General features: G+C 44.2%; 1 protein-coding gene across 1 annotated transcript in view; it reads right to left on the reverse strand.

The window, feature by feature from the left end:
- The window catches only part of ngfra (nerve growth factor receptor a (TNFR superfamily, member 16)), a 36635-nt gene extending 19655 nt beyond the window's left edge, over positions 1-16980 (reverse strand). Inside the window, exons 1-3 of the mRNA XM_083779411.1 lie at positions 16740-16980; positions 12462-12624; positions 2436-2798 (exon numbers count right to left, since the gene is read on the reverse strand). Coding sequence (XP_083635537.1) covers positions 2436-2798; positions 12462-12624; positions 16740-16778 — 565 coding nt within the window. The 5' untranslated portion in view covers positions 16779-16980. The remainder of the gene's footprint in view (positions 1-2435; positions 2799-12461; positions 12625-16739) is intronic.
- Positions 16981-25609: the final 8629 nt, after the last annotated feature.

Here is a 25609-nt window from a genome sequence, read left to right on the forward strand (position 1 = left end):
GCGTGCGTGCTTGCGTGCGTGTGCGAGTGTGTGCATGTGTGGAACAGTGTGACTAATTATCAATTATTATCCCACCTCACCTGCCGTCTCCTCCTTTTTTCCTAACGTCTAAGCTAGTCTGTTTCTGGGCCACCAGCTGGTTCGTATGTACAGTATGACAGCGCATTAGGACATGAATCTACAACTATACCATCTGCTACTAGTGTGTCCACTACACTGATTCGGTCTGGTTTATTAACCAGGCCACTACACTGCAGCAGGTGTTGACAGATTCTTTAAGTCCAGTTGCGACGTGGCACATCCAAACGCTCCCTGACAGAACCTTATGTCTTTGCTCTTCAGGTTCATTTTCCTATTATGCACACTGTAAATCCTGAGTGTTCATTTTAACTCAGAGTTACAAAAGGATACATTTATGCAGTGGTGGAAAGTAGCTTACTCAAGTGCTGTACTTAAGTACAATTCTGTGGTACTTTATTTGTATTTCCAGTATTCCAGTTTTCAGTACTTTTCCACTACATCTCAGAGGCACATATTGTACTTTTACTCCACTACATTTATTTGAAAACTTTAATTAGCCTTTGATTAACTTGATTAACTTTGATTATTATTACAAATCATACATTACCCACTTCAGCCCTATATACATTTAGAGCATTTGAAAATAGCAGATCTACAACCTATAATTTTTTATACATTTGAAAACTCGAAATGCATAATGAGTACTTTTACTTTTGGTACTTGTAACGGAGTATTTCTATATTGCAGTATTGGCTTAAGTAAAACATTTGAGTACTTTTTCCACCACTGTATTTATGCTTCGGATTTTACTATGCATGTGGTCAAAGAAACAAATTAGAATAATCATTGAAAGTTGTGTGTTAGTGTTACTCAAAAAACTTCTTGACCCTTGCGGGTCTTCATCAGGACTAAAACCTTCAAGCACTAGCCTCCTTTAACAGTTTGACAGATTGCTCCAGCACCTTCCTCTTTCCACTGCTGATCATGTCCAGCGCACGTAAGAATTAAGCAATATCGGCAAGTTAGCTGACGCGCGACAGGGTGTTTTAAAAATAAGTGTTTATGTTTGACACACGCTGCATAGATGCGTCACCATGGGAACCAATGTCGCCGACGGCTGTTTGATGAGCGATTTTGACAGCTACGGCGATGGCGTCATAGTCGCCGGCGCCGTACTTCCGCCAAGCGGAGCCGTCCTGAAAGCAGTCGTTGCTTAAAGTCCCTGATGACTTAAAGCTGCAACTCATACCTGTCATGATGTCTTACCTGTCATGAACTTACTGTGAACTGTTTACTGTATACCCTTATTTTGTAGTGTTGTATTAGTGTTTCCTGTTTTGCCTATAGTTGTTGCCTGTCTTGTCTCACCTCATCCCCTGGTACACACCTGTCTCCATTCTGTCATTAGCTTGCAGTTGCCTGATGACACTCACCTGTGTTTGCTTCACTATCAGCCTGTAGTCTATAAGTACTGGACTCATTCTGCTCTCACACTGTGTGTTCCTGCCTGTTTTGTCCTGCTGTTGCCTCGTCACCATGTAAGCTGTTAAGTGTTCTTTGTCTGCCTGGCTGCTTGTTCTGCATCTGGGTCCTCAACCTGACACACACCGTGACACTACCCAATGATTTGAACTTTTACCGCATCGTGGAGAGACAGAATGCCTGCTTGGCCTGGAGGATATTGCACTTGTGAGTTTCAACCAGTAGGTGTTCTACCAGTCACCACCAGGCTCTACATACCTCATAGTGGAATTGAGCAGGGAGATCACCTGCAGCTATAGCTTCAACCACTGCACAATGTGCACATGTTCAGCTATTATGGAATTAACATGCTCTATTTGTTAATATCACGTGTCTTTAAAATAATTCCCGGACGGCGGATTCAACAGCACCAGTTCAGTCGTCTCAGAGGCTGTGAGGCACATCATGCCAGCGAAGATTTTTAAGTTTGAATCTTAATGTCATGCTCCATCATCCTGATCTGGTGAGTTTATACAGCTTTACATGCAGTGTACTATTGCCCTCCGTGACCTTTGAACCCCCAGCATTTAGTTCAGCTTCCTGCCATCTCACGGTCTGACCCCACATGCTGCCCGCTGACCCTAACCTCTTTAAACAGTCACCCTCGTTGACCTGTCCGAGTCACATCCAAGAGGCAATATTGCGATAGATATGTCATCCCCCAAATAAGCTGTTATGATGTGCGTGTGTGTGTGTGTGACTGTGTGTGTATTCGGAAGCCTGGGCCATGTACACAAACTGACCATGAGTGGCTTAACAATAGCTGGCATGACAAAGAGCAAAGCCAAACAACTTGCCAAATACTGCTCTATTTCGGCTGTTATAGGCAGTTTGTCTGTGTGGAGGAGAAGGTGCCAGTGCCTAGAACTAAAATGTGTGCGTGTGTGACTTACTGTGGCAGACGGAGTCCCCGGACGGCGTGCACGGCGACACCTCTATCTCGATGCCCTCGTCGCAGATGGTGCACGGCAGACAGGGGTCCAGGGTGCTCTCGCGCTCCGAGTAGGTGTCGTCCACGCACTCCTCGCACAGAGTGTCGTGGCCGTGGTCGCAGTGCGCCAGCACGCCCTGGCCCACCGGGCACACGGTGCACGGCTCGCAGCGGCCCGACATGTCGCCGAAGAAGTAGCCGTAGTCGCACACGCATATGGCGTCGTTGGAGTCGGTGCAGGGCGTCTGCATGCGCATCAGGCCCGTGCACATGGTGCACGGCTTGCACGTCTCCGTGTGGCTGTAGTTCTCCGAGAAGGTCTCGCCTGGCGATGGAAGGTGTAGCAAAGGAGACGAGGATGAGAAGAGAGGCGAGGGGACGAGTTTAGAAGGGAGGTATAAGGAGATGAGGATGAGAATGGAGGCGAGGGGGACGAGTTTAGAAGGGAGGTATAAGGAGACGAGGATGAGAATGGAGGCGAGGGGGACGAGTTTAGAAGGGAGGTATAAGGAGATGAGGATGAGAATGGAGGCAAGGGGACGAGTTTAGAAGGGAGGTATAAGGAGATGAGGATGAGAATGGAGGCGAGGGGGACGAGTTTAGAAGGGAGGTATAAGGAGATGAGGATGAGAATGGAGGCAATTGGAGAGAGGTTGAGCCAGAGAGAAGAGCGGGTGGAATATGAGGAGCGAATAGGACAAAAGAGAGAGTCTTTAACGACATTAATCATGTTTAGTACTGCACATCATTAGAGGGGCGGACACATTGATCCACTGGGCTCTTAGTGATTCGTGCTCTGGGACAAGAAAGGTGCTCTTGTTGGGGGATTGAGTCAAAGGCCTGCTGGGCTCATTACGATATTGATCCCTGTGTGTTTGTGCAGCGCGGTGAGTAAACTGCTTAAGTCTCAATCATACACAGAATGAGCCGGGCAGGTGTACACAATACACATCCCCGAAGCTAATTGCACAGACCGATGATGAGATGAGCCTTACATGCAGAGATAACCGTGCTGTTTTGGCATCAGGTCGGGATTGTATTGTGTTGCTTGGGCTACATTGTAAGAAGTCGTAAAAGGATGTTACGGATATCATATAGCACTGCACGCTACAGAGTTGGGCACTGCAAAGTCTGCGTGCCCGCCGAGGCGCCTATACATATACTTTGTCACACTGCATGGCTCTGTCTGTGACTCCGAAATTAGCAAGCTCAAAGCGTGTTATGATATGACAACTTGTGTCTTATTTTTGAGTGGTGCAACCACTCCTACAACCAGCAATGTCCGTGTTCACCTACGTGTTCATGTGACTATGAGCATCATATAATGAGTGCCAGTAGGGGCGCTGTTGTGCCATGCAGAAACAGAGAGAGAGAGACAGTGCTGACAGACTGTTGCCTGCTAATGAGAGAGAGAGGAGGGGGGGAGGGGGGGGGGGGGGGGGGGGAGAGGGGAGTTGCACCACTCGGTTCACACGGGTGTGATTTTTGGTATAAATCAGGCTTAACACTGCAGGATTGTGCGGAGTGCGGTGACTGGTGAGTGATGTTTGGGCAGAACCAGGCACTGACCGGCTGCCTGCTGCAGGGTAACCCCAATCTGTTCATTCATGCTCAACACTCGTGCGTCCGAACGTTTGTATAGCGGGAACAGTCGGGATCGAAGCACGTTCCATGTGGAAGCGATGACCTCCAAGTCTGTCACGCCCAGAGTTCTTAGGGGCACGCTGTAATCTATTAATATTGCATGTGGAATATAGAATTATTTCCAGATATAATTGGATGCCTCCTGAATTATGCATGGTGTGTGTGTGTGTGTGTGTGTGTGTGTGTGTGTGTGTGTGTGTGTGTGTGTGTGTGTGTGTGTGTGTGCGCGCGCTCGTGTGTGTGTGTGTGTGTGTGTGTGTGTGTGTGTGTGTGTGCGTGTGTGCGTGTGTGCGTGCGTGCGTGCGTGTGTGTGTGTGTGTGTGTGTGCGTGTGCGTGAAAGTTAGCATATACCATAACATGGTTCGGCGCACGGCCACAGAAATACAGAAACAAGAGTGTTCCCTAAATCTCATTTTCTCCTTGTGTGTGAGACGTCCTGATGCAGATGCGAACATGAGAGCGGTCACCTTGTGAGGGCTGTGGTTCAGACTGAGAGAGCAGCCCAGTGTTTACCGCTATCGTCTAACTCGCTCTTTGGAGTGAGACAGCATAGCATGAGTTTTTAGGTCTATTTGTGAGTGAGTGTGAGTGTGCGTGGGTGCATGCGTGTGTGCGTGCATGCATGTTTGCATGCGTGCATCTTAGAGTATATATGAATAGAGATGACATCCGAGTTCTCCTTCCATCCACTTGCATTAAGTTGCTCAAAAGCGCATGAGGCAATTTCACTCCTCCTTCCGTGTAGGAACAGATTGCATTCTGGGATGGATTTGCCCCAAACACATGAACGCGCTGCCGTTGAACGTGCACGAACGCGCATGAACGCGCACGAACGCGCATGAGCGTGCTGCCGTTGTGAACGTGCACAATGATAGTCAACGGACCAGCGCGTTCATGAGTTTGGGGCCAGGCTGCAATACATTCATTCGGCCACTATGTCCATTTCGCCTCAGGGTTTCCGCTGGGTGCCTTCTCTATTCATATATATTCTAAGGCGCGTGTGTGCGTGTGTGTGTGTGTGTGTGTGTGTGTGTGTGTGTGTGTGTGTGTGTACAGTATGCTTGTGTTTAGCTTGTGCACGTGCCAGCGTGTGGCTCTGGATGTAAGTATAATGTACCTGTGCATGTTGCATGCAAAGTGCTACAGCAGCAGTGTGGCGGTTGCATTGAGTAACGGCGTAAATGGTTTGTGTGAAAAGCCCTGCAGCATTGTCTCAGCGCTGGCTGTGCCTCACATGTTGCTCTGCTTGGAAAGCAAGTGCTAGCAGAGCTTTATACCCACTTTAACCCTGACGACCCTATAGAGGGTATGCACATGCATGAAGTGAATGGCAGATCGAGTGGCAAATCGAGTGGCAAAGTGAGTGACACAGTGAATGTAATGTTGTTTAAAGTCATTTAATTCAATCAAATAGGACTTTTCTGTTTGAATGTATGAGCTGTCAAGGCCAGAGTAGTAGTTTTTTAGCACTCAGTATAGGCATTCCCGCATAACTTCCGGATATGATGATGATGTCACGCGCATATACCCTCAATTCAGGGCATAATGTCATAGGTGAAGATTTTGGAAACGTTTAGTAAATTCTTAGCAAATAGAGCGGCTACTTTCGGAATCTTGAGACAGTGACTGCAAGGACCCTGACAATAAGAGCTGTCTGAGGGTCCATTTCTTAAATAAGCACTCAGGATTTTTCTCTGTAGATACAGACAAACACAACAAGCTCTGTATCCGTATTCGTCTGACTATTTGATACAACATAATTGGCTGTATTGAATTATTTGAAGGTGGGCTGCCTGGAATGTAAAGTCCAACCACCATTTAAAACTGGTCCAAACATGACTGGTGATGTTGACTGCTTCTAGAAACCACTAGTGTGTGGGGGCTGGGGGGGCATGCAGTTCATGGAGACCAGACCAAATGGGGTATGTGGTCGTTGCGTACAGTATGTGTTCACTCCACAGAAATGGGTTTAGATCACTCTATAGCAGTGGTTTTCAAACATGGTGTCCAAGGCACATCAATGAGCAAGTCAAAATCTCACACACTGCACACCTGTATAGCAAAGTAGCTACTATTTTAGTGTCAGACGTTTTTGAAATAAATGTGACATACTCAAAATAGGGAAATACAATGCACAAAGTAATAAAGAAAAATGTAATAATTATTATTATTAACAACGTTTTGTATAGTATGGTGTTTATTGCAATAATAATGTGTGGTAGGCCTACAGTAGTAACAAAAGCACATAGACCTTTCTGACGACACACCAGTTTGCCTTGGCACATCATTTGGGAACCACTAGCTGCTCTATAGAAAGGTGACATCAAAGACTTTCATAGCCAGACAGTCTCTCAACAATCCACGGCCATATAGGGAGGCAGAGGTAGCAGTGAAGAATGGCTTTACACTGTACTGTCCCGTATATCCTGCATGTTTAAAAGAAATGGACTGACATAAATGACCGATTGGTATAAATTATGACTCGAGGTTGTGAGCTCGAAACTGTTGTTTTTCATTTCCCTCAGGCCTATATAGCCAGCGTCTTGTTCTTTAGGGCAACCCCACAGTGCAAACGCTAATTTTAGCTTGCGTGCATGAATCTCATTGCCGTCCCTGTGTATAAACATGTCTAAATGTGACCATATGCACGGAGTGTTCAACAGACACAGGGAAAAAATGCGTGTGTGTGTGTGTGTGCCTGCATGCGCGCGCACACACACACACACACACACACACACACACACACACACACACACACACACACACACACACACACACACACACACACACACACACACACACACACACACACACACACACACACACACACACACACACACACACACAGATGTGTGCATGTGCAGTACATTCATGCATGAGTGGGAGAGGAGTAAATAAGTGGCCATCAGGAATCCTGCCCCGTACAGTATGCTCTCTATACTACGTGCATAATAAATGTCAGTCCATAAAATATGGCCCACCATGTACAGTAATGGTCTTGAATTGAACAGGGTCCGGTCCACTGCGGCGGGTCTTAATGAGTGTATATACTATTTACAGTAAGAAGCGATAAAGCCTGAATTACACTTAGTTGCACCCCGGTGTCGCACATCCAATATAGCAAGAAGTACAAGCACACGGCGAGTAGCGCTTGTGACGCATCGTGACCTTGTATATCGGGTATCTTCAATCCATCCCCACGTACATGGCTGCACGGTGCGCGACCGTGTATACTGTAAATCACGTATTAGTGGGTATGCATGGAGGAGGGTTGGTCATGCATTGGGGGGGGGGGGGGGGGTGCACTACATATGTGCCACTTCAGCCAGTGAAGACCCCCCCCCCTTTACAAACACTGATGTGTTTTAACCCCATTAGTGTCATCAATAATGTACGTTTGAGTGGCCTTGAAACTAGCCCCCATGTTCTTCACAATCAGCAGATTTAGCTGGAGGTGCGCGAAGACCCAGCCTTTCTACTTTGTACTACTACTACTACTAACTACAAAGTCAAATTTGTACACGGACGCTCAGAGTTATGAACACCGAGTATTTGACAGTACAGTGTACATTATTTGAGTGTGTTATGGTTATCTGTCAGCACATGCATCATTGTTTTCTTTACTGTGACACAACTGACCCCCCCCTGACTCCGGTTTCAATGCACCAGATTAACAGCTTTTGAAAATCTGCGTGTCGGCTTTATTTGTCTTGTAAACGTAAAACGTTTCTGGATGTAATTATTGCTTTGCTTCATCGGTTTTTTGATCGATTCAACCCCTGATTCAAAACACATGTTTTAGCGGACAAAATTGTAACACAACAATCAACAGTTAACCCCCTGCATCCCTGACTGAGCGTTGCTTTATTTTTGGTCTTTCCTGGGGTCAGCGGTGTAGGAAAGTAGCTTCCATTGCCACGGTCTCAGAGGACCTGTCAGAGGGAAGTCTCATTTCCCGTCTTTCCCTATTCTTCACTGATCCGCAGTGGGTTTGTTTCAATCTGCAGCGTAAAGGAGGAAGGCTGCGATTCTACTTTCCCCCTCGATCTGCCTTGAATCCCCACTGAACCCCAGTTAGCGAGAGCACTTCTTAAACGCTCCAGTGAGTAGTGGGGGCTCTGTCTTTTCTCTTGCCAACCTCACGGACCCCCCCCCCCCCCCCCCCCCCCCACCCACTCACCCCCTCCCCTGCAGTCAGTTTGCTTGGCGAGCTTTTTGAATGGTTCACTAAGTGAGGCAGCTCCGGTTGTGTTGTCTCCCATGACAGGCACGGAGGAGAAGTGGAAAAGGACTGATAAATATTTCAGGACTGCTGACACTGGCATGCAGTCTAGACCCATAGCATGATGGAGAGGAGAGTTACAGCTGACAGGAAGTGCCGAATTAAGAGGGGACATGGTAAATAAAGATTCCCCCATATTTACCGTGAAACAGGAAATGGATGTGCTGATTTTGATTTTTTTTTCCTGTTTAATTATTCATATATGCACTTAAGAACTAGTGACACATCTAATGTCCATATAGCTCTTGTAAGGTTTTGTGTTGTCGGCCTGTGGCTTTTTCATATACAGTAAGACCCACTCAAACCTTATGTCAGCATGAATGCTTTCAGAGGCAGGTAGATTGAGATGAATTGTATCACGAAAAGAAAACCCCATCATGTTGACACCGATGAAAATAATGGACATGTGCCGGAAAGTGACTGGATTTAATTTTAATAGCTGTGTGTTAATAATAGCCGTGTGTTAATAATAGCCCTGTGTTACACAGGCGAATACTGTATAACACACAGTGACATACTGTCTGTATATCTCAGCACAAGATAAGTGCTCCTGTCTCAGAGGCACAATAGCATGTTCAATGTGGTTTAATCAGCAGGATCAAATAAGTTAAAGATGCATCGATGTAACAGTATGCATGATGAACGAGCACGTCTGGCCCTTTGGTGCCCGGCACTCTAATCCCATTTTAGTCCCTAATACAGTGGATGAGTCACACCGACTGAGGAGGGGCTGGAATGGGCGACTGGATGAAAAAAGCTGCAGCATTCTGGCAGCACAACCACATGATTGGAAGATGCAGCAGTAGATGTTTGCCATGCACCGCTGATGTTTACTGTGGTACTTTTAAAAAGGAATACAGTATGTATGTTGTATGATGACGAGCATTCTTTGTGACATTGAACTAAAGACAAAGTCCAGGCCCTTGTGAAGCATGGCTGGTTCTCTCTGCAGAAACCGGGCACCTCTTGATCTCGCTCGACTAATTTCCTGCTCCAGTCATTGGTTGTCATTTTTCTTTGCTTAATTACCTTAATTACCTCCTACTTCTCCTCCTCCTCGTCCTCCTCCTCACCCCTTTTGTCTTCCATCCAAAATCTCTGCTTTTATTCTCCTTCTCTCCTTCTCCTTCTCCAGCATGACTGAATGTATAATAATGTTTGTGCAAGGCACGAGAAGCTGATTTATACATTTTGTCTGACCTTTACTTTGGCAAGTTAGTCTCGGCAATTTTGTACATTGTGTCCAGGTGGCTCAGGTGTAACGTTTCTGCCCGCCAATATGGATACTGGGATTCGATTACGACACGGAGCCCCCTGGCTTAGCCGGGCATTCCAACAAATATCCAAATTGGCCGTGTTTGTGTGGGTGGAAAGCCAGCACTGGAGGACGATCTCCGTCACTGCACTATAGCGACCCCTAGAGCGTCGCAGTCCCGCCCCCTTTCATGACGACGCTAGGTCCAGGAAATGAATCCCAATGCATTTTTCCCATAGACATTTCATAAAGTATTTATTTAAAGACCTTTTAAGCGTCGTACGAAGCCAATGTGGTGTATTTTCACACCACATTAACCGATTAAACTACTAGAAAGAAGACTGAAAAAGCTTTCTAGTGACTAAATAGAAAACTTGTAGGACAACATAGGAATAGCAGATGGCTGCCTACGTGTGTTTTGATTCACACCTTGAGAGCAAGCTTCAAAGGAGTAATGAACAATGCAGGTACTTGACTGAGTGATTGCTTTCAGACCTGCAGACAGACTAGACAATCGACTTACTTCAGACCTAAGTAACATTTTGGTCACGAACATGCATGATATAGTAGGCTATATAATTATTGTCCAGATACGACACCAACTCGAGTCGTGACAAATCACGACAACAAACACAATATTTTGGACCAAACAAATAATTACAAAGAAGAAAAACAACAAAAGGAGTGTTGTAACCTGCCGTTTTTTTTCTACTTTCTAATTCTTTGTTTGGCCCAAAACATTGTGTTTATTGTCATGATTTGTCACGACAAGAGTTGGCTTTGTCCGCGGCGTAAACGTCTTTAAATAAATACTTTCTGAAAAGTCTATGAGGAAAATGAACGGGGATTTCTTTTCCGGGTCTCTCGAGGGGGCGGGACTGCGACGCTCTATTGGTTGATCTGTTCGACAGGAAGTGGAACCAAAAGGGGTTCCCGCCCAAAATGGGTTAAATACATATTATTACATGGCTTGGTTGAATGCTTGATTCTGATTGGTCAATTATGTGACCGCTCCGCTCCCTAATCAAACCCTCTGAGCACCAGCTGCGCGGCTTTCGCCCCGCTTGATTTACTGCTGTATCCAACATGACAGCCATGTAAACACACTAGTGACACACAATGTCATTTACAGCTAAACATTGCTCTCAAAAATGTTTTTGAAAACATTTGAGCGAGAAATAGACAAAGCAGTACCCCGAAAATTGATTCTATTTGATCAACTCAGTTCCTTGTTTTCCGACAGTGCTGCAGCCTTGCAGCTGTAGGGGGGTCTAATATTTACTACTCTGTGGCTATCGGTATGCAACTCCTGTCGCAACACTGGGCACGGCGACTCGCTCGGTTAGCGCCTCGCTTGGCTCAATGCCACCAGAAACGGCGTGCCTCCATCATGGTCACGGTCATGGTCACAAAAAGCAAGGGCTCCCTAACGTGTCTGACATATTGGATCTATTCCAAGCTTCTGATCACAGACATATTCTTGATTATAGGCTGATAATATTCGAAGCGGGTCCAACAACGCACCAGAAGGTATCATCATCCATAAGCAAATGATTGAAGCACCCTTCAATGAGGGGTCAATGTGCTGTGTGACTATATTCTGACTAAACACCAGGCTGATTTGACGTTAAGGATTACATTTCAAATAACCTTTAGGAATTGCTCAGACTGAAAATAGAGCACCCTTATGGGTCCATCTCTCAGAGTTAAATGAACACTATCAGTCATTACAGCCCGACGCAGCATACTTCGGTACTTCAGTCCTCCTCCCCAGCTATGCAATGATGCCGTTTTCGTTGATGTTTATGAAGAAGGCCGACTACGAGTTTGAAGCACCTTCTTTGAAAGGGCAAAGGTGATATAGGGTTCCAGGGGGTCCCCCCCAGCTAAATGATTGATATGATAGGAACCAAATGGACCCTTACATGTCTGTAACTCTGAGTTTGTACAAATGTAACCAAATGGACATAAAGGAGTCCATTTGGTTCCATTTGTACGCTCCCAGAGTTAAACGAACACTGTGAATAGATGTAACGTTGAGAGAGATTTTGTTTGCATGAAAGCTTGCTGGTTTGTCTCTGGGACATTGTGGTGTTGGCACCTCTCCCGTCCCCATTCTGTATGATCAGTGCTAACTGCTAATGGTTCACAGCCCTGAGCCCAGCTGTATAAGTGAGGACATTTGGGCCCACTTTGGGACCATCAAACAAAAAATTCGTGTCTGTGTTTTTTTGGGACATTTGGTAAAAAAAAAGGCACAGCACGGCACTTTAGCACTAATGAGCAAATTGGACAATTACGTTCAGTTTGCTTTATGCTGTTTTTGTTTTGAACCGAGAACTTGATCTGCCTTGACGTGTTTGTGCAAGTATGCATGTCATTTGGGTGTGTGTGTGTGCGTGTGCATGTGCGTGCGTGTGCAACACAAGCACATGCGTGCAAGTGTGTGTGGGTGTACAGTACAGTATGTGTGTGTGTGTGTGTGTGTACAGTATGTGTGTTAGTATGCCTTCAGGGGAAGATTACCATGAACATGTGTTTCTATACAGTACACCAGTTTTGGCGTGTGTGTGTGTGTGTGTGTGCACGTGCACGCGCACGTGCGTGCGTGTGCGTTAGAGAGGCAGAAAGCGAGAGAGAGACAGACTTTAACTTGAAATATTCAACTACTCAAGGGGTTTTGATAGGAGAATGTTTTCAGGGTCCATTTATTGCAAAATAATTAAGCATTATTCAGCATATGAATATACAGTATGTATGCACAATCGCACATGCATGAACACTTGTTAAATGTGTATCTACTCACTGTCCAAACACTGGCCACAGGTGGTCTGTGTAGCACCACATTTCCTCACCACCCCTTCTCCAGGTTGACATTCCTCACAGCATACTCCACCACTGGTATACTGGCCTGATTCACATGGAAGAAGCACTGCCCGCTCTGTCTTCGACGCCAGCAGCAACCCCACCTGTCAAGGTTGGGATAGTGGTGTGTTGGAACAGAAAGCAGTCTCGTATAGAATGCAAGACGCGCGCACACAGATTTGTATCCATCCAAAGTACACTGACTGAGCCAGTGTGTCTATATAGAGCGTTGCAGTCCCGCCCCCTTTCAGAACGACGAGAAATGATTCTCCATTAATTTTCCCCATAGGCTTTTCAAAAAGTATTTTTTATAAAGACGGTTACGCCGCGGACAAAGCCAACTCGGATCGTGACACATCATGACAATAATTACAATGTTTTGGGCCGATCAAATAATTAGTAAGAAGAAAAACTAAACAAATAGTGTCGTATCCTGCCTTTATTTTGTTCTTTCAAATTATTTGATCGGCACAAAATATTGTTTGTTGTCATGATTTGTCACAATCCGAGTTGGCTTTGTCTGCGGCGTAACCGTCTTTATATAAATACTTTTTGAAAAGCCTATGGAGAAAATGAATGGAGAATCATTTCCTGGGCCACTCGTCGTTCTGAAACGGGGCGGGACTGCGACGCTCTATACACTTGACTATACAGTACACTTGAAGTATACACTAACAGTATAGGGTCCATAACTTTTTTTAGTGAATATTTATTTTATTTAAACCAATTTGAAGCAAACATGAGCGAACTATGCTGGTTGTAGGTCTACCTACTTTTCTATTAACAAATGTACCTCCTGTGGTAAGCTAGGGCTGGTTGACAAGTGTTATTTGTATGAAGCTTAAATTAAGCTTTAATCCCTGCCCAAATGGGGTTTCTGTATTAGCTCAGTAGTAGAAATGTGGGCTCTCGTGTGGGGGGTTGTTAGGATCCCCGGTACGATATGAAAGTTAATTATTGCAACTTCATGCTACATGCTCACAAACACAGACTCAGACCCAGACTAACTTACACAACTGCAAAAAGATAAGAAAATTACACCCAGGTGTGCAACCTGGGTGTAAGTCGGACCCCTTATCATCATTCGTCATCAACTCATCAATCATTCTGTCTGCACCAATATCAGACACGCTTTGGTAAAAGGCCATGGGCTTATTGGGCTAAAACCTACAAACTTTAAAGCCGAAAATGCACATAAAATTTAATTGAAACCTGTTGCCACAGAAGAAGCCATGAAAACATCCATAGCCTACAACACAATACAACAGCCTTTCCTTTTTGATTAGATGTGAGAGAAGCCGTGAACATGAACAACACCAAATTGAATCTGCCTCCTTTATTTTCTCTTAGACACACGCACACACACGCGTTGCGTCATGCCCATGCACGTACACACACACACACACACACACACACACACACACACACACACACACACACACACACACACACACACACACACACACGCGCGCACAAGCACACACACACACACACACACACACACACACACACACAGCATACCCCTCCTCCCTGGCTTGTATCTTCCTGATCATCTCTCTCTGGCTCATTACCTCTCTGTCCACACAGTGTCTACAATGAGGTTGCACGGTTGATTTAACACTAGATAGCATGTGTTTATATGGGCATGTGGTATAGAAACTTTGTTGTCAGTCAATTTAACAGGGGTGGGTGTTCAAGTTCAAACTGTGCTAATTGGATACAGTATATTGATCACTGGCACTGAATACATTGAATATTGACCAGTGATACACTGCATATTGATCAGTGATACATTGAATATTGGTCAGTCATACATTACATATTGAACACTGATAAATGTACTATTGACCAATTGTATGTATGTACATTGTTCATTTTTGGCCTAAACAGTTTTCTGTCTTCTGTCTCTTTTCCATGCAATGTAATTTGCATACATTCACAATGAATGAAAGGCTCCAAAATCCTAACTGCCATGATTTACTATTTCTTCCTGCTGCTCATCGGTCCTCCTCCTCTGTTTTATGACCTGAATTGCTTTCCCAGAAAGAGGATATATACTGCAATCATTGCCACGTCTTTCTTTTCTTTTCTTTTCTTTTCTTTTCTTTTCTTTTCTTCTCCTCGCTGTGGTTGCAATTCTGGTTATACCTCTTGTTACACTCTTTCCCTCCTGATTGTACAAACGCCTCTTTTCTGGTAAAGGAGCATAGACTTGCACGCTGACATGTTGCAACACACGGCATTTGAATAAACTGAAACACTTTATTCTGAACTTCAGCAACTATGAAAAACATGGCACTGAAATGCTTTCATGGGTTATGGCTCTCGCTATCCAACGGAAAAACTAATTTCCATGATTATTCTTGCTTGCTGAAGCATTTTTTCTGTCTCTTTTACTTACACACACAATCTCTCTCTCTCTCTCTCTCTCTCTTCTCTCTCTCTCTCTCTCTCTCTCTCTCTCTCTCTCTCTCAGCCTGGCCGTGTCCGTATTTTCATTCAGAAAGAGATGTACGTATACAGCCCAGTCTCATCTCTTCAGTCTCTGCTCTCAATCTCTCTCTCATACATACTCTCCCGACTCCTCACCTCTGGCTCTCCCTCACTCTCTTCTCTTGCATGTATTTACCTTCTCGTCTTCACCGCTTCCTGTTTTTCCACCTGTGGGAGCTCTCTGTTTATTTCACGTCTTTTGGCTTTCCCCGTGTTATTCCTCATGTCACTCTCGTCTCCAGTCTTATAAACCCATCATCCACCATCTCCTGATTTTGTTTCAATGTGGCTGGGTTGAAAACAACTGCTTTTAAAATCACTGCATTGCAAATTAAGTGCCTTGCGGATGTCTGTCTACTGTAGCCTACATATCTGTCTGGGAGTGACATTAGTCTTCCACCGATGGGCCAACTCCTGTCATTTCTAAGTAGATGATTTAGTCACAGACTCATATATAACCGGAGCACACAAACACAGACGCATGTCACACACACACACATGCACACACCACACGCGTGCGTGCACACAGTGGTCCAGCTGTGATGCAGCTTGAACTCTCTTCAATTGCATAGTCATTTTGAGAGTTTATCTTCAAATGTATAAGTCTACAAGAGCATCCCAGTGTCAGCACCCTGTACACCAGCTGTCATAACGGCGTCCCGCCTTAACATGCAGGGCTGTTCACATGATGACTGATGACTATACAGAATGTAATTAGACCAGCTGCCGTACACATGTCAAGACTCTTGGTGAACATGGCCTGACCTCCAATGTGTAAGTGTGGTGGTGTTTGGTCTTCATAAACCACCACCACCACCACCGGGGCGGCGGTGGCTCAGGGGTAGAGTGGCTGGATGGTAACCGTAAGGTTGCCAGTTCTGAACCCGGGCTCCCCCAGAGTTACTGTCGAAGTGTCCTTGAGCAAGACACTGAACCCCTAATTGCTCCCGATGTGCTAAATTGGTGCCTTGCATGGTTTCCGCTGCCATCGGTGTATGAATGTATGTGTGAATGGGTGAATGTAATGCACAATCTCTGTAAAGCGCCTTGGATAAAGGCGCCATATAAATGCACCATTTACCATTTTACCACCTTCATCATCATCATCATCCTCATCTTCATCCTTAATTGTCTTTGATTGTTGACATCGATCAGTGTCAAAGAACCTGCCAATTTGTAGAAATATAGACTCTTATATAAAATATTTATATAAAACTTTGCAAATATCAACATCAACCTCTTCTCTAATTTCATCATCACAGCCATACAACATCCAATACAGTAGGCCTACAGTATATGGACCACAAAAGCACCTGTCACGTGAATTCTTGAATTGAGCCGCTGCCGCGACTGTTAAACAAAATCGCCTGCAGTCAACTCTTCCCAACACCCGACTTAACTCTATAGCTAAATTAATTAATTGAATTGATGCTAATGATCTCGCTGGAGAGACGCACGTCTCCTTCGGCTTCCCCAGCACGCCGAGTCTGACTTGACTACCGACCGTGACTAATTGGTAATCGCTAGGTTACAGTAGGCAGGGAACCCCTGCCAAGTGCACTCAGCACTCACTCAGCCAGTCAGTCAGCCTAACTCTGATTTAGCATATATTTAGGTAAAAACAAACAAATCGTGCGCATAAATAGACGGCTGTCAAAATTAAACAACTGCATCTTTAGCATGCTCTATTATTAATCTCGTGAAATCACACGCGGTAGCTACTTACCACTCCACAAATAAACACCAGCGATAAGGTACTCATCATGCGTTGCTTGCTCTGCTGCTAGTGTGACATAAACAGATAATTCGGGGCAGCGCTGCTAAACAGAGGAGGCGAAGTGCTGATCATGAAGCCGAAGTGTGCATTTTAATTCCAGTGGCGGTATTTTATCAATGGGTCCGTCCGTCCGTGCGCGGTGGCGCGTCTCTCACGCTCTTCTGACTGTAGCCTACAACAGTACTACTGCTACTGCACACAGCCTGTCAGCCAGCGCGCTCTGGGCTGGCAGGTCACTGTGCGCGTCCCTATCTTATAGGCAGGCTATCCTGTACGGGGCGCTATCCAGCACTGCGGAGGAGGCGTGCGCGTGAGAGTCCAGGAGAGAGGGGCACGTCCACTCTCACTGATTGCCACTGTTACTTCTGCAGTAAGAAGACGACTATATCTAGGCTATACCAGTCACACACACCCCCCACCCCATCTCTCTCTCTCTCTCTCTCTCTCTCTCTCTCTCTCTATCTCTCTCTCTCTCTCTCTCTCTCTCTCTCTCTCCCCCCATGCATCCTCCTCATTATCTTGCTGAGCAACATCTCCTGCATAGATATAGAACCGTGAACCTATAAAGTTATATTCTCCCTATAATAACTTCAGTTGTAATTGTACGAGCTTGTTTCTAACGGCTACACACGTGTTTTTGTTTAATGTTATGTTTAATATTAATTAAATCCCGATGCTGGTGGTGTTTGCTTTATGATGCTCATGTTCAGCACTGCCACTGACTGTGCAGAGCAAGCACGTGTATTATCGCATTTTGCCACAAGAGGGCGGCTGAATTAAATTCAGGACAGAAGTTCACACTTGCTTGTTCGATCATCCACTTTGAAGCAGTAAACTTAATGATTGACCATTCTTCCCAGAGAGAAGTCAATTTACTGAAGCGTGTGCACTTAACATTGACCCATGTTTCACAAAGTATTGTATCAAAGTTCACATAATGTAATGTCATTGATTCCTTTGGACTGCATGCTTATGTATTTATTGGGGCATATTGTCCATTTGAGAAAGTGTGAACAATCCTCAGTCGTAAGCTGTACAGGCCTAACTTCCATCAAAGCTTCCTTAACCCATTCTGACCTGAGATCAGATTCTAAAAATGTCTATTACATCCTGACAGTTTCATTATCCACCCATTCTGACCTGAGATCAGATTCTAAAAGTGTCTCAATTTTTCAAAAATAGCAGACCTACAAGCTCGTATCGCGCCACTCGGTGGCGCGATATGAGCTTGTAGATCTGCTATTTTTCAATAGCTAAAGCACGACATGATGCTAACACCAAAATGGGTTCCCGTTCAGAATGGGATAAAGCATTAAATGATACATTATGCATCACCGACTTTTTTGTCAGATGATACTAAATTTGGTGAGACCACTCAGATACCACTAATGCACGACTAAGTACTGTGATTGTGTTTGGTGCTCATTGAGGTATTTAGCCTTTACACTCAAGGAAAACCAGCGTTGATGGATATTGATCCAAGACAATTTGGCCATGAAGGAGATATTGTGACCAAAAATTGGACCCCCTCCACACTAACCCCCCCCCCCCCCCCCCACATTGGTCACTTCAGTCTGTCATATTATACCTACACCGAAAGAAACTCACGGGTACAAAAAGCACCTTCTCCTCCAAATAGACTGAATGCCTAATATGGAGGAGATTCAACATTATTTTGCAAGCTGCTTTGCTTTACACACTTGGACAACCCCATCATCCTCAAGCCTCTGACCACTAGCCTGTGGACATGGCCCAGGCTGCCAAATACACACACACACACACACACACACACACACACACACACACACACACACACACACACACACGGAGGGTGTCCGCATTGAATGAAGCTGATATAATCTGACATCTACCATTTCCCTGACCATTACCCACCTTCTCTGCACCTATCATCAGCTAGCAGAGATAGAGGCCAGAGCCCCCTCAGGCAGTAGCAGACACAGAATGATTTGGTTACACTGTTTGAGATCCAAAGAGTCTCCAATATTGATCTCTGGACACATCAATTCTCCTATACTTCCTATACATCCTCCCAGGAGTCCCCCCCCCCCCCCCATTCTCCTCCCCCCTCTGGAAGAGGTGGACGTAGCATTTCCCCCTGAATGTAGCCTTCTTGCAGTGGTGGAAAAAGTGCTTTTACTTAAGTAAAAGTGTCAATACTGCAATATGCAGACGGTCTGAACTGACCTGTTGCAGCATATCCAACCCACCGTGCTCTCCAGGTAGGATCAAATAAATGTAAAGAATTATTATTTGATAAAAAAGAAAAGGGAAAACAAAAGTATATTGTAGATATGCGTGTATGATTATGACAACAGAGATGTAGTACTACTCATAAATGAAATATATCCGTCCAGCGAGACAGGAATAGAAAATGTCCTCTAAATGTGAGCTCTTTAAGTTGTGCTATTATGGATACGGATATATGCTGACCAGGGCTTTAGGTTCAGCTATATGTTATTGTCGCTGTACATATCATGTTTCCAGCCTTATCACTGGTCAGCAAAAGGAAATGTCATGCCAATCTGCCAAGGTCGCTCATAAAGTATGTTCCCGATTAACTCTTTATGGTTTATATGAGTGAAGATACGGAATGACAGCAAGCAACACATGGAGACAATAAGCTATAGAGGGTATGCGCGTGACATCATCGTACCTAGAAGTTATGCGGGAACGCCCACTGAGTGGCAAAAACTACTTTCTGGCATTGACAGCCCATTCATCCAAACAGAAAAGTCCTGACTGATTGCATTAAACAAGGTTAAACTCACCAACATTGCAGCTGTACGAAAAGCTTGAATTATCCTCTTTCTATCTGCAAAGTTTTTGTTTCATAAAAATCCACCATAGAAACGTTATGAGCTACTTTCTGTCAAGAAATGCCCTGTATTTGATTATTTTTCTAAGTGTCAGAGTTTGGAAGTGCTTGTTTTCAATAAAACAACATTTTGCTGCCTCCTGCATTATGTGACATTTAGAAACAGGTGGCACGCAGGACGGTTGAGTGACTTCCAATGAGCGCTTCTAAACTCCAACACTCCATGCTGCTCAATGTTTTGCCACTCAGTCTAGATGAGGGGGGCGTGTCCTGATGGGAAAAGCATGCATGTGCATACTATAGGGTTGTTTTCCTATACTAGAGGTGTGGGCTGCTATACGTGGCCCTACGTGAGTTCTAAATGTAGCTGACCACTGACCAGACCCATGTGTTAGTTCTTTACTGTCCCTTTTGTGGTCCGCCAGCCCGCCATGCCGGCCGGTCCTCCCTTGAGCCAATTTTAATATTGTCTGCATTGCATTTATATAGCGCCTTTATCCAAAGGCGCTTTACATAGATTGTGCATCAATTCACCCATTCACACATACCGATGGCGGTGGAAACCATGCAAGGCACCAACCAGCACATCAGGAGCAATTTGGGGTTCAGTGTCCTGCTCAAGGACACTTCGACACCAACTCTGGGGGAGCCCGTGTTCGAACTGGCAACCTTGCGCGGTTACCATCCAGCCACTGCAATGCCCTGAGCCACCGCCGCCATATACTACTGTACATGAAACTGGCAGAAACTCGGTCTCTGCATAAACAATTAAGGAAGACAGATAGACTAAGAAAACCGTATTTCCTAAAGAGAGAGTCCTTTTCTGCTAGTTTTCTTTCATGTTTCTGAGACCACCGCACCTGCAGTCAACCCTGAACAAAGAACAAAGGAGGGTGCAACAATTTACGCCGTACTTTGATGTTCCCTGTGTCTCTTGTTCTTATTCTGATATTCTGATCAGGCCTGGCTTGACTTTGGGTGTTCCTCATGTTGAGTGTTCTAGATTGAAATGTAAGACAGACCGAAAACAGACGCGGCACTCTGTGTTGGACATTGTTAGATTAACTAAAGATCTTTATCTCCCCCCCCCACTGTATGCAGAAGTGTGTGTGTGTGTGTGTGTGTGTGTGTGTGTGTGTGTGTGTGTGTGTGTGTGTGTGTGTGTGTGTGTGTGTGTGTGTGTGTGTGTGTGTGTGTGTGTGTGTGTGTGTGTGTGTGTGTGTGTGTGTGTGTGTGTGTGTGTGTGTGTGTGTGTCAATACTGTATGTATACGTAGGCCTGTGGTTATAAATAGCATGGGATGATGCAGTTAAATAGCAACAGATGTAATAACTCACTCCTCAGGCTAATCTACCTCATAGCACCTCTCATTTCTTCTATCACTCGCTGTTGTCTTTACACAGTAGATAGTTATGCTGTGTGTGTGTGTGTGTGTGTGTGTGTGTGTGTGTGTGTGTGTGTGTGTGCGCGCACATGGGTACCTGCTGGTTACTTGCACTGTATGATATTAAGATAGCTTGTTATTTAGACAGATGCTAGGTTTATGTTTATCTGGTATCCTATTTACTTTGTATAGCACATGACATGTTTTCCTTGCATGGGCTCTACTACTTGTCCATTTGCCCTGTTGTTTGACTAGTTCAGGCCATTTACTTTGACCTTGCACTTTATAAGTTGCTCTGGATAAGAGCGTCTGCTAAATGCCTACATTCTACATTGAAATTGTTTTGACAGTAACACTTTCTATTATAGCATGCAATGTACAGTGTTACTTACAATGCAGGTTATATTTTAATCTTTTGCATTAACGGTATACCAGTACAGACAACAAATACTTAGATAAATATGAAAATGAATATACAGTATGTACAGTAGATGCTGTTGAACAAGATGTGAATGTAAGAAGGTGCTGGTGAGGTTGACGCCACTGCATTTGGCTTGTGATCTAACAGAAATCAAGTATGCTGTATTCAATCTGAAAACGGTTCTTTCTTCCAGTAAATATATCGTTCAGTGGATATAAAATACAGATGCTGCTCTCTGTCATGTGTGCTGTGTGGATGGGAAAGTACTTTGGGTTCAAAGTGGACACCATATGTTAGTAAAAAAAAAAAAGACTGCCAAGTAGGGAACAGGGCATCACCTGTGACTGGTTATACAGAGTCCAACATCTAGAAACATAAAATATAGTTGTTTCCGTACAGAGTGTAGGGGGACTTGTGTTCGCCGTTCACAAATCGTTTGTAGGTATGGACCCCAGAAAATGCATGTTGAAATGTGGAACCAGGCCAACGCTGTGGGGGAACATGTATACATTTTCATTCTCGTGAACCCAGCTGACAGACTGACTGAGTTATGACTTTCAGTTTCCGCATAGATGGTGACAGAAGTTCAATGTGGGGCATAAAAATGGATGTTCAATTAGGTGATTTCATCAGTACCACAGACCATAATATAACACTGAAAGCAAGATACTGTAGCGTAGCCTGTATGAATATGGTCAATTCAAATGCCCCTGATACGTTATGGAAAATAAAAAGCCCTCCTCTGAAAATTGTCAGAACAGAACTGTATGAAAATGCTCTTAAGGCCTACTTCATTGACCGGAGTCCCCCAAGGGTCTATACTAGGCTGCCTCCTTTCCCCTCTCTACACCAAATCTCTTTGTGGAAAACAGCCAATCTACAACAATCTACAAACTGTGGTTGGGTTCATGTTACAACCTTTGATGGATGACTAAACTATAGAGATTTAACTGTCTTGTGGGCAACATTGTGTGACTCCAGTCACTCCACACAGTCCACAATGTTCTTTGATTGTTCTGTGATTCAAATAATATCTGTGCCTGTAGGTTTATTTAGGCTTTGATAGATTTTTTTTGCCACCCATAATAATGATGTGCTCTATTATGTAAACTGGGTAATTTGCTAATTAGATGAGTGACAAAATCTGTCTTGTACTGTGTGACTCTCAACAGGATGTCAAAACACTCTGAGCCATGTTATTTTTGTGCAGAAAATGTAAAGCTGTGTGTGTGTGTGTGTGTGTGTGTGTGTGTGTGTGTGTGTGTGTGTGTGTGTGTGTGTGTGTGTGTGTGTGTGTGTGTGTGTGTGTGTGTGTGTGTGTGTGTGTGTGTGTGTGTGTGTGTGTGTGTGTGTGCGCACTTGCAATGCATGTGGCATGTCATGTGCTGTGCTGTGCTGTGCATGTGTACGCGGATGCCTGGGCCATTTTTACTGTGCCTTTTTACAATGCCTCTGACTACACATGCAATTTATTGAAAGGACGGCCCTGCAGGAGCTCTTTGGAGACCAAATCCAATTTCATTACAGTTTCTCTCTCTCACATTGTGCGCTGGGATCTTCAAAGAGCAACCTCAGACCCCCATAGATCGTTAGTGATTGTTGCTTGCACATCCGCGAAGAGACTCTGACCTTGGCCCCGCAGCCTTGGGTTCAGCCCCCTGAAAGGTATTGATCAACTACTCTGGCCCTCTAGTATAGACTTATGTACCAGAATGTCCCATTTTATCAGAGGTTCCATTGAGACTCCTGGCTGTGTATGTACGTACCTTTTGGCCTGCAAAAGTTATAAGCTCTCACTCTGTCCCAGAGGGCACCAGATGTACAGTACAGTAAGAAGGATGCTTGTAAAAAGCATATAGGAGTCAGGCCCTGCAGCGCTGTCTGAACCACCTGAGATGGTTCAGTGTGTCCGCAGTGACCCGACACCCACACCCTCTAAACACCTCCTCTGTCATACCTCACAAAACCACCACCCACACAAAGCTATAGGGCCGATATCAGTGAACAGGTGCATTTACAACACCAGGGGACTTGTAAAGGTCTTTAGTGTTTCTCCCTTCTCCACGTTGACAACTCTGCAGTCGTGGAAGAAGTACTCATATTATTTACTTAAGTAAAGGTATCAATACCATAGTCTGTTACAAGTATACAAGTTCGGTTGAGTAAAAGTACAAAATGATTGGCATCAAAATGTACTTAGGTAGGCTACCAAAAGTAAAAGTACTTATTATGCATGCGGATGAAACTGTGCTATATCCGGTGTATTTACGTCCATGTGACGTCCATTAATATGCATTAATTGTCCTGTCCAAATAAACAAATAAAGTAAAGTAAAGTAAGATGATCCCATTTCACATATTTTAAAATCCTTTGACATTTCCAAAGCATATACTGTATGTCTGAAGTGGTTTTGTAATAATCAAAATCTAACTACGAACCGAGGTAAATAATTGTAGTACAATATTTGCCTCTGAGTGGAGTAGAAGTAAAAGTACAGAACATTGAAGATATACTCTAGTAAAAGTAAAAACTCAAATTTGTACTTGCATGGCTTTAGTGGCATAACGTCTGGGCTCCCCTGCTGTCACCACGGGAAGGCAGCAGCACGAAAACAAACAGGGCACCGGGCTGTAAAATATTTGACCCACTAGAACAGATGACCCTGATATACTGTACCTGCATGGGAACCATGCAGCACACTTCAGGAAGGAAGCATCGGAGACAACCTCTATTTGTACAGGTGATGCAGAAAGAAATGTACAGTATAATCACATATTTCACCCAGGGTGTACTGACAGTAAACTAAACAGTAGACAGTGCTTCTCAAAATGTAAAAAAAACCTGCAAAAATGTTACTTCACATTTTAATATTATGTAAGGGCAAAATATATAGTTTGGAAAATATTATTTGAGAGGCTGAAAAATATCCAAAATGTATTAATAATTCTCCTCCGTTTTCTTTGTACAGTTTGACACTGTTTGTAGAATCATATATAGAATACTCTTAATCCATACGACGGCAAATAGTTCCTAACCTAAAGACTATTTTAGCATTAATGATTTTTAATGCTTTTGAAATTAAAAGCATAAAATCTGAATCCCCCACCCACCCCTTTTCCCCTCACTGTATATGTTTTTTTCCCTTTTTTTTCTTCTCTATGATGATTTCCGGTTTTTGGCTATATAGTAGTGTATATTTGTACGTCTCTAAATGTCATGATGAATTGAACATGGTGGACCCTATTGTAAACAAGTGTAATGCTTTATGGTGTCGTCCACAGTTAACAGTATTGTATTGAGTTGTGCTTGAAATGTACTGTAATTCTCCAATCTGTTAATAAATACACTCAATCAATCCCGTGCTAATAGACATTATGTCAGCACTATTTATGATCCACCTAAACAGAGATCAGTACTGTTTCTTTTCCCATGAATGTGCTTCTTGTTTTCCTCTGGCGCTTGCATGGTTTGGCATGGATGATTTAATAGCTCTAATCATCCTAAATTGATCACCTGCTCTATGAAAGGTGAATATTAATGGTGTTGAAAGACTGGTCTATCTAGGCCAGGTACAGTAACTCTAATGAGCATGTGGCAGGAAACTCTGCTATACTGCTTCAAGCAGCAGAGCTAGAATTATTGCACACTGTGATGATTTAATTTATTCGACTACAAGAACTTACACTTGTGCACTTATCATCTTGATTTTTATGCAAACTGAGAACACATGAAAACTGCATTAAGCCGAAGCAACATCGTTGGCATTTTTGTCTGAGCCAGAGGGTGACCAGACCAGCATCTATAACTTCGTGGCACGACTCAGACATTCACAAAGTATCAAAGGAGTTTCAATGTCAATGAGGCTGCACATGGGAATCAGGCCAGGAGACCGTCGTCTACTCGAAACTCTCCTGCTCCATTTGGGTGTCCCGGGACAATTTCTAACCACAAAGACCAAAGGTCTACACTGGCAGAGTTCTTAATCCATTAAGACCTGAAGCCAATTATACAAATGCCTTCTAAATCAGTATAGTTCTCACACTTTCAGGACCTTTCAAAAAAGTAAAAAAAAATAGCAGATGTACAAGAGCTTGTAGATCTGCTATTTTTGAATAGCCAACGTTAAAATCTCAAACGACACAGAAGGTTTCCCGGTTTTAAGATGGACAGGACTTAGG

This window comes from Protomyctophum parallelum (genome assembly GCF_964188405.1).
Source record: "Protomyctophum parallelum genome assembly, chromosome: 13".
NCBI lineage: Eukaryota > Metazoa > Chordata > Actinopteri > Myctophiformes > Myctophidae > Protomyctophum > Protomyctophum parallelum.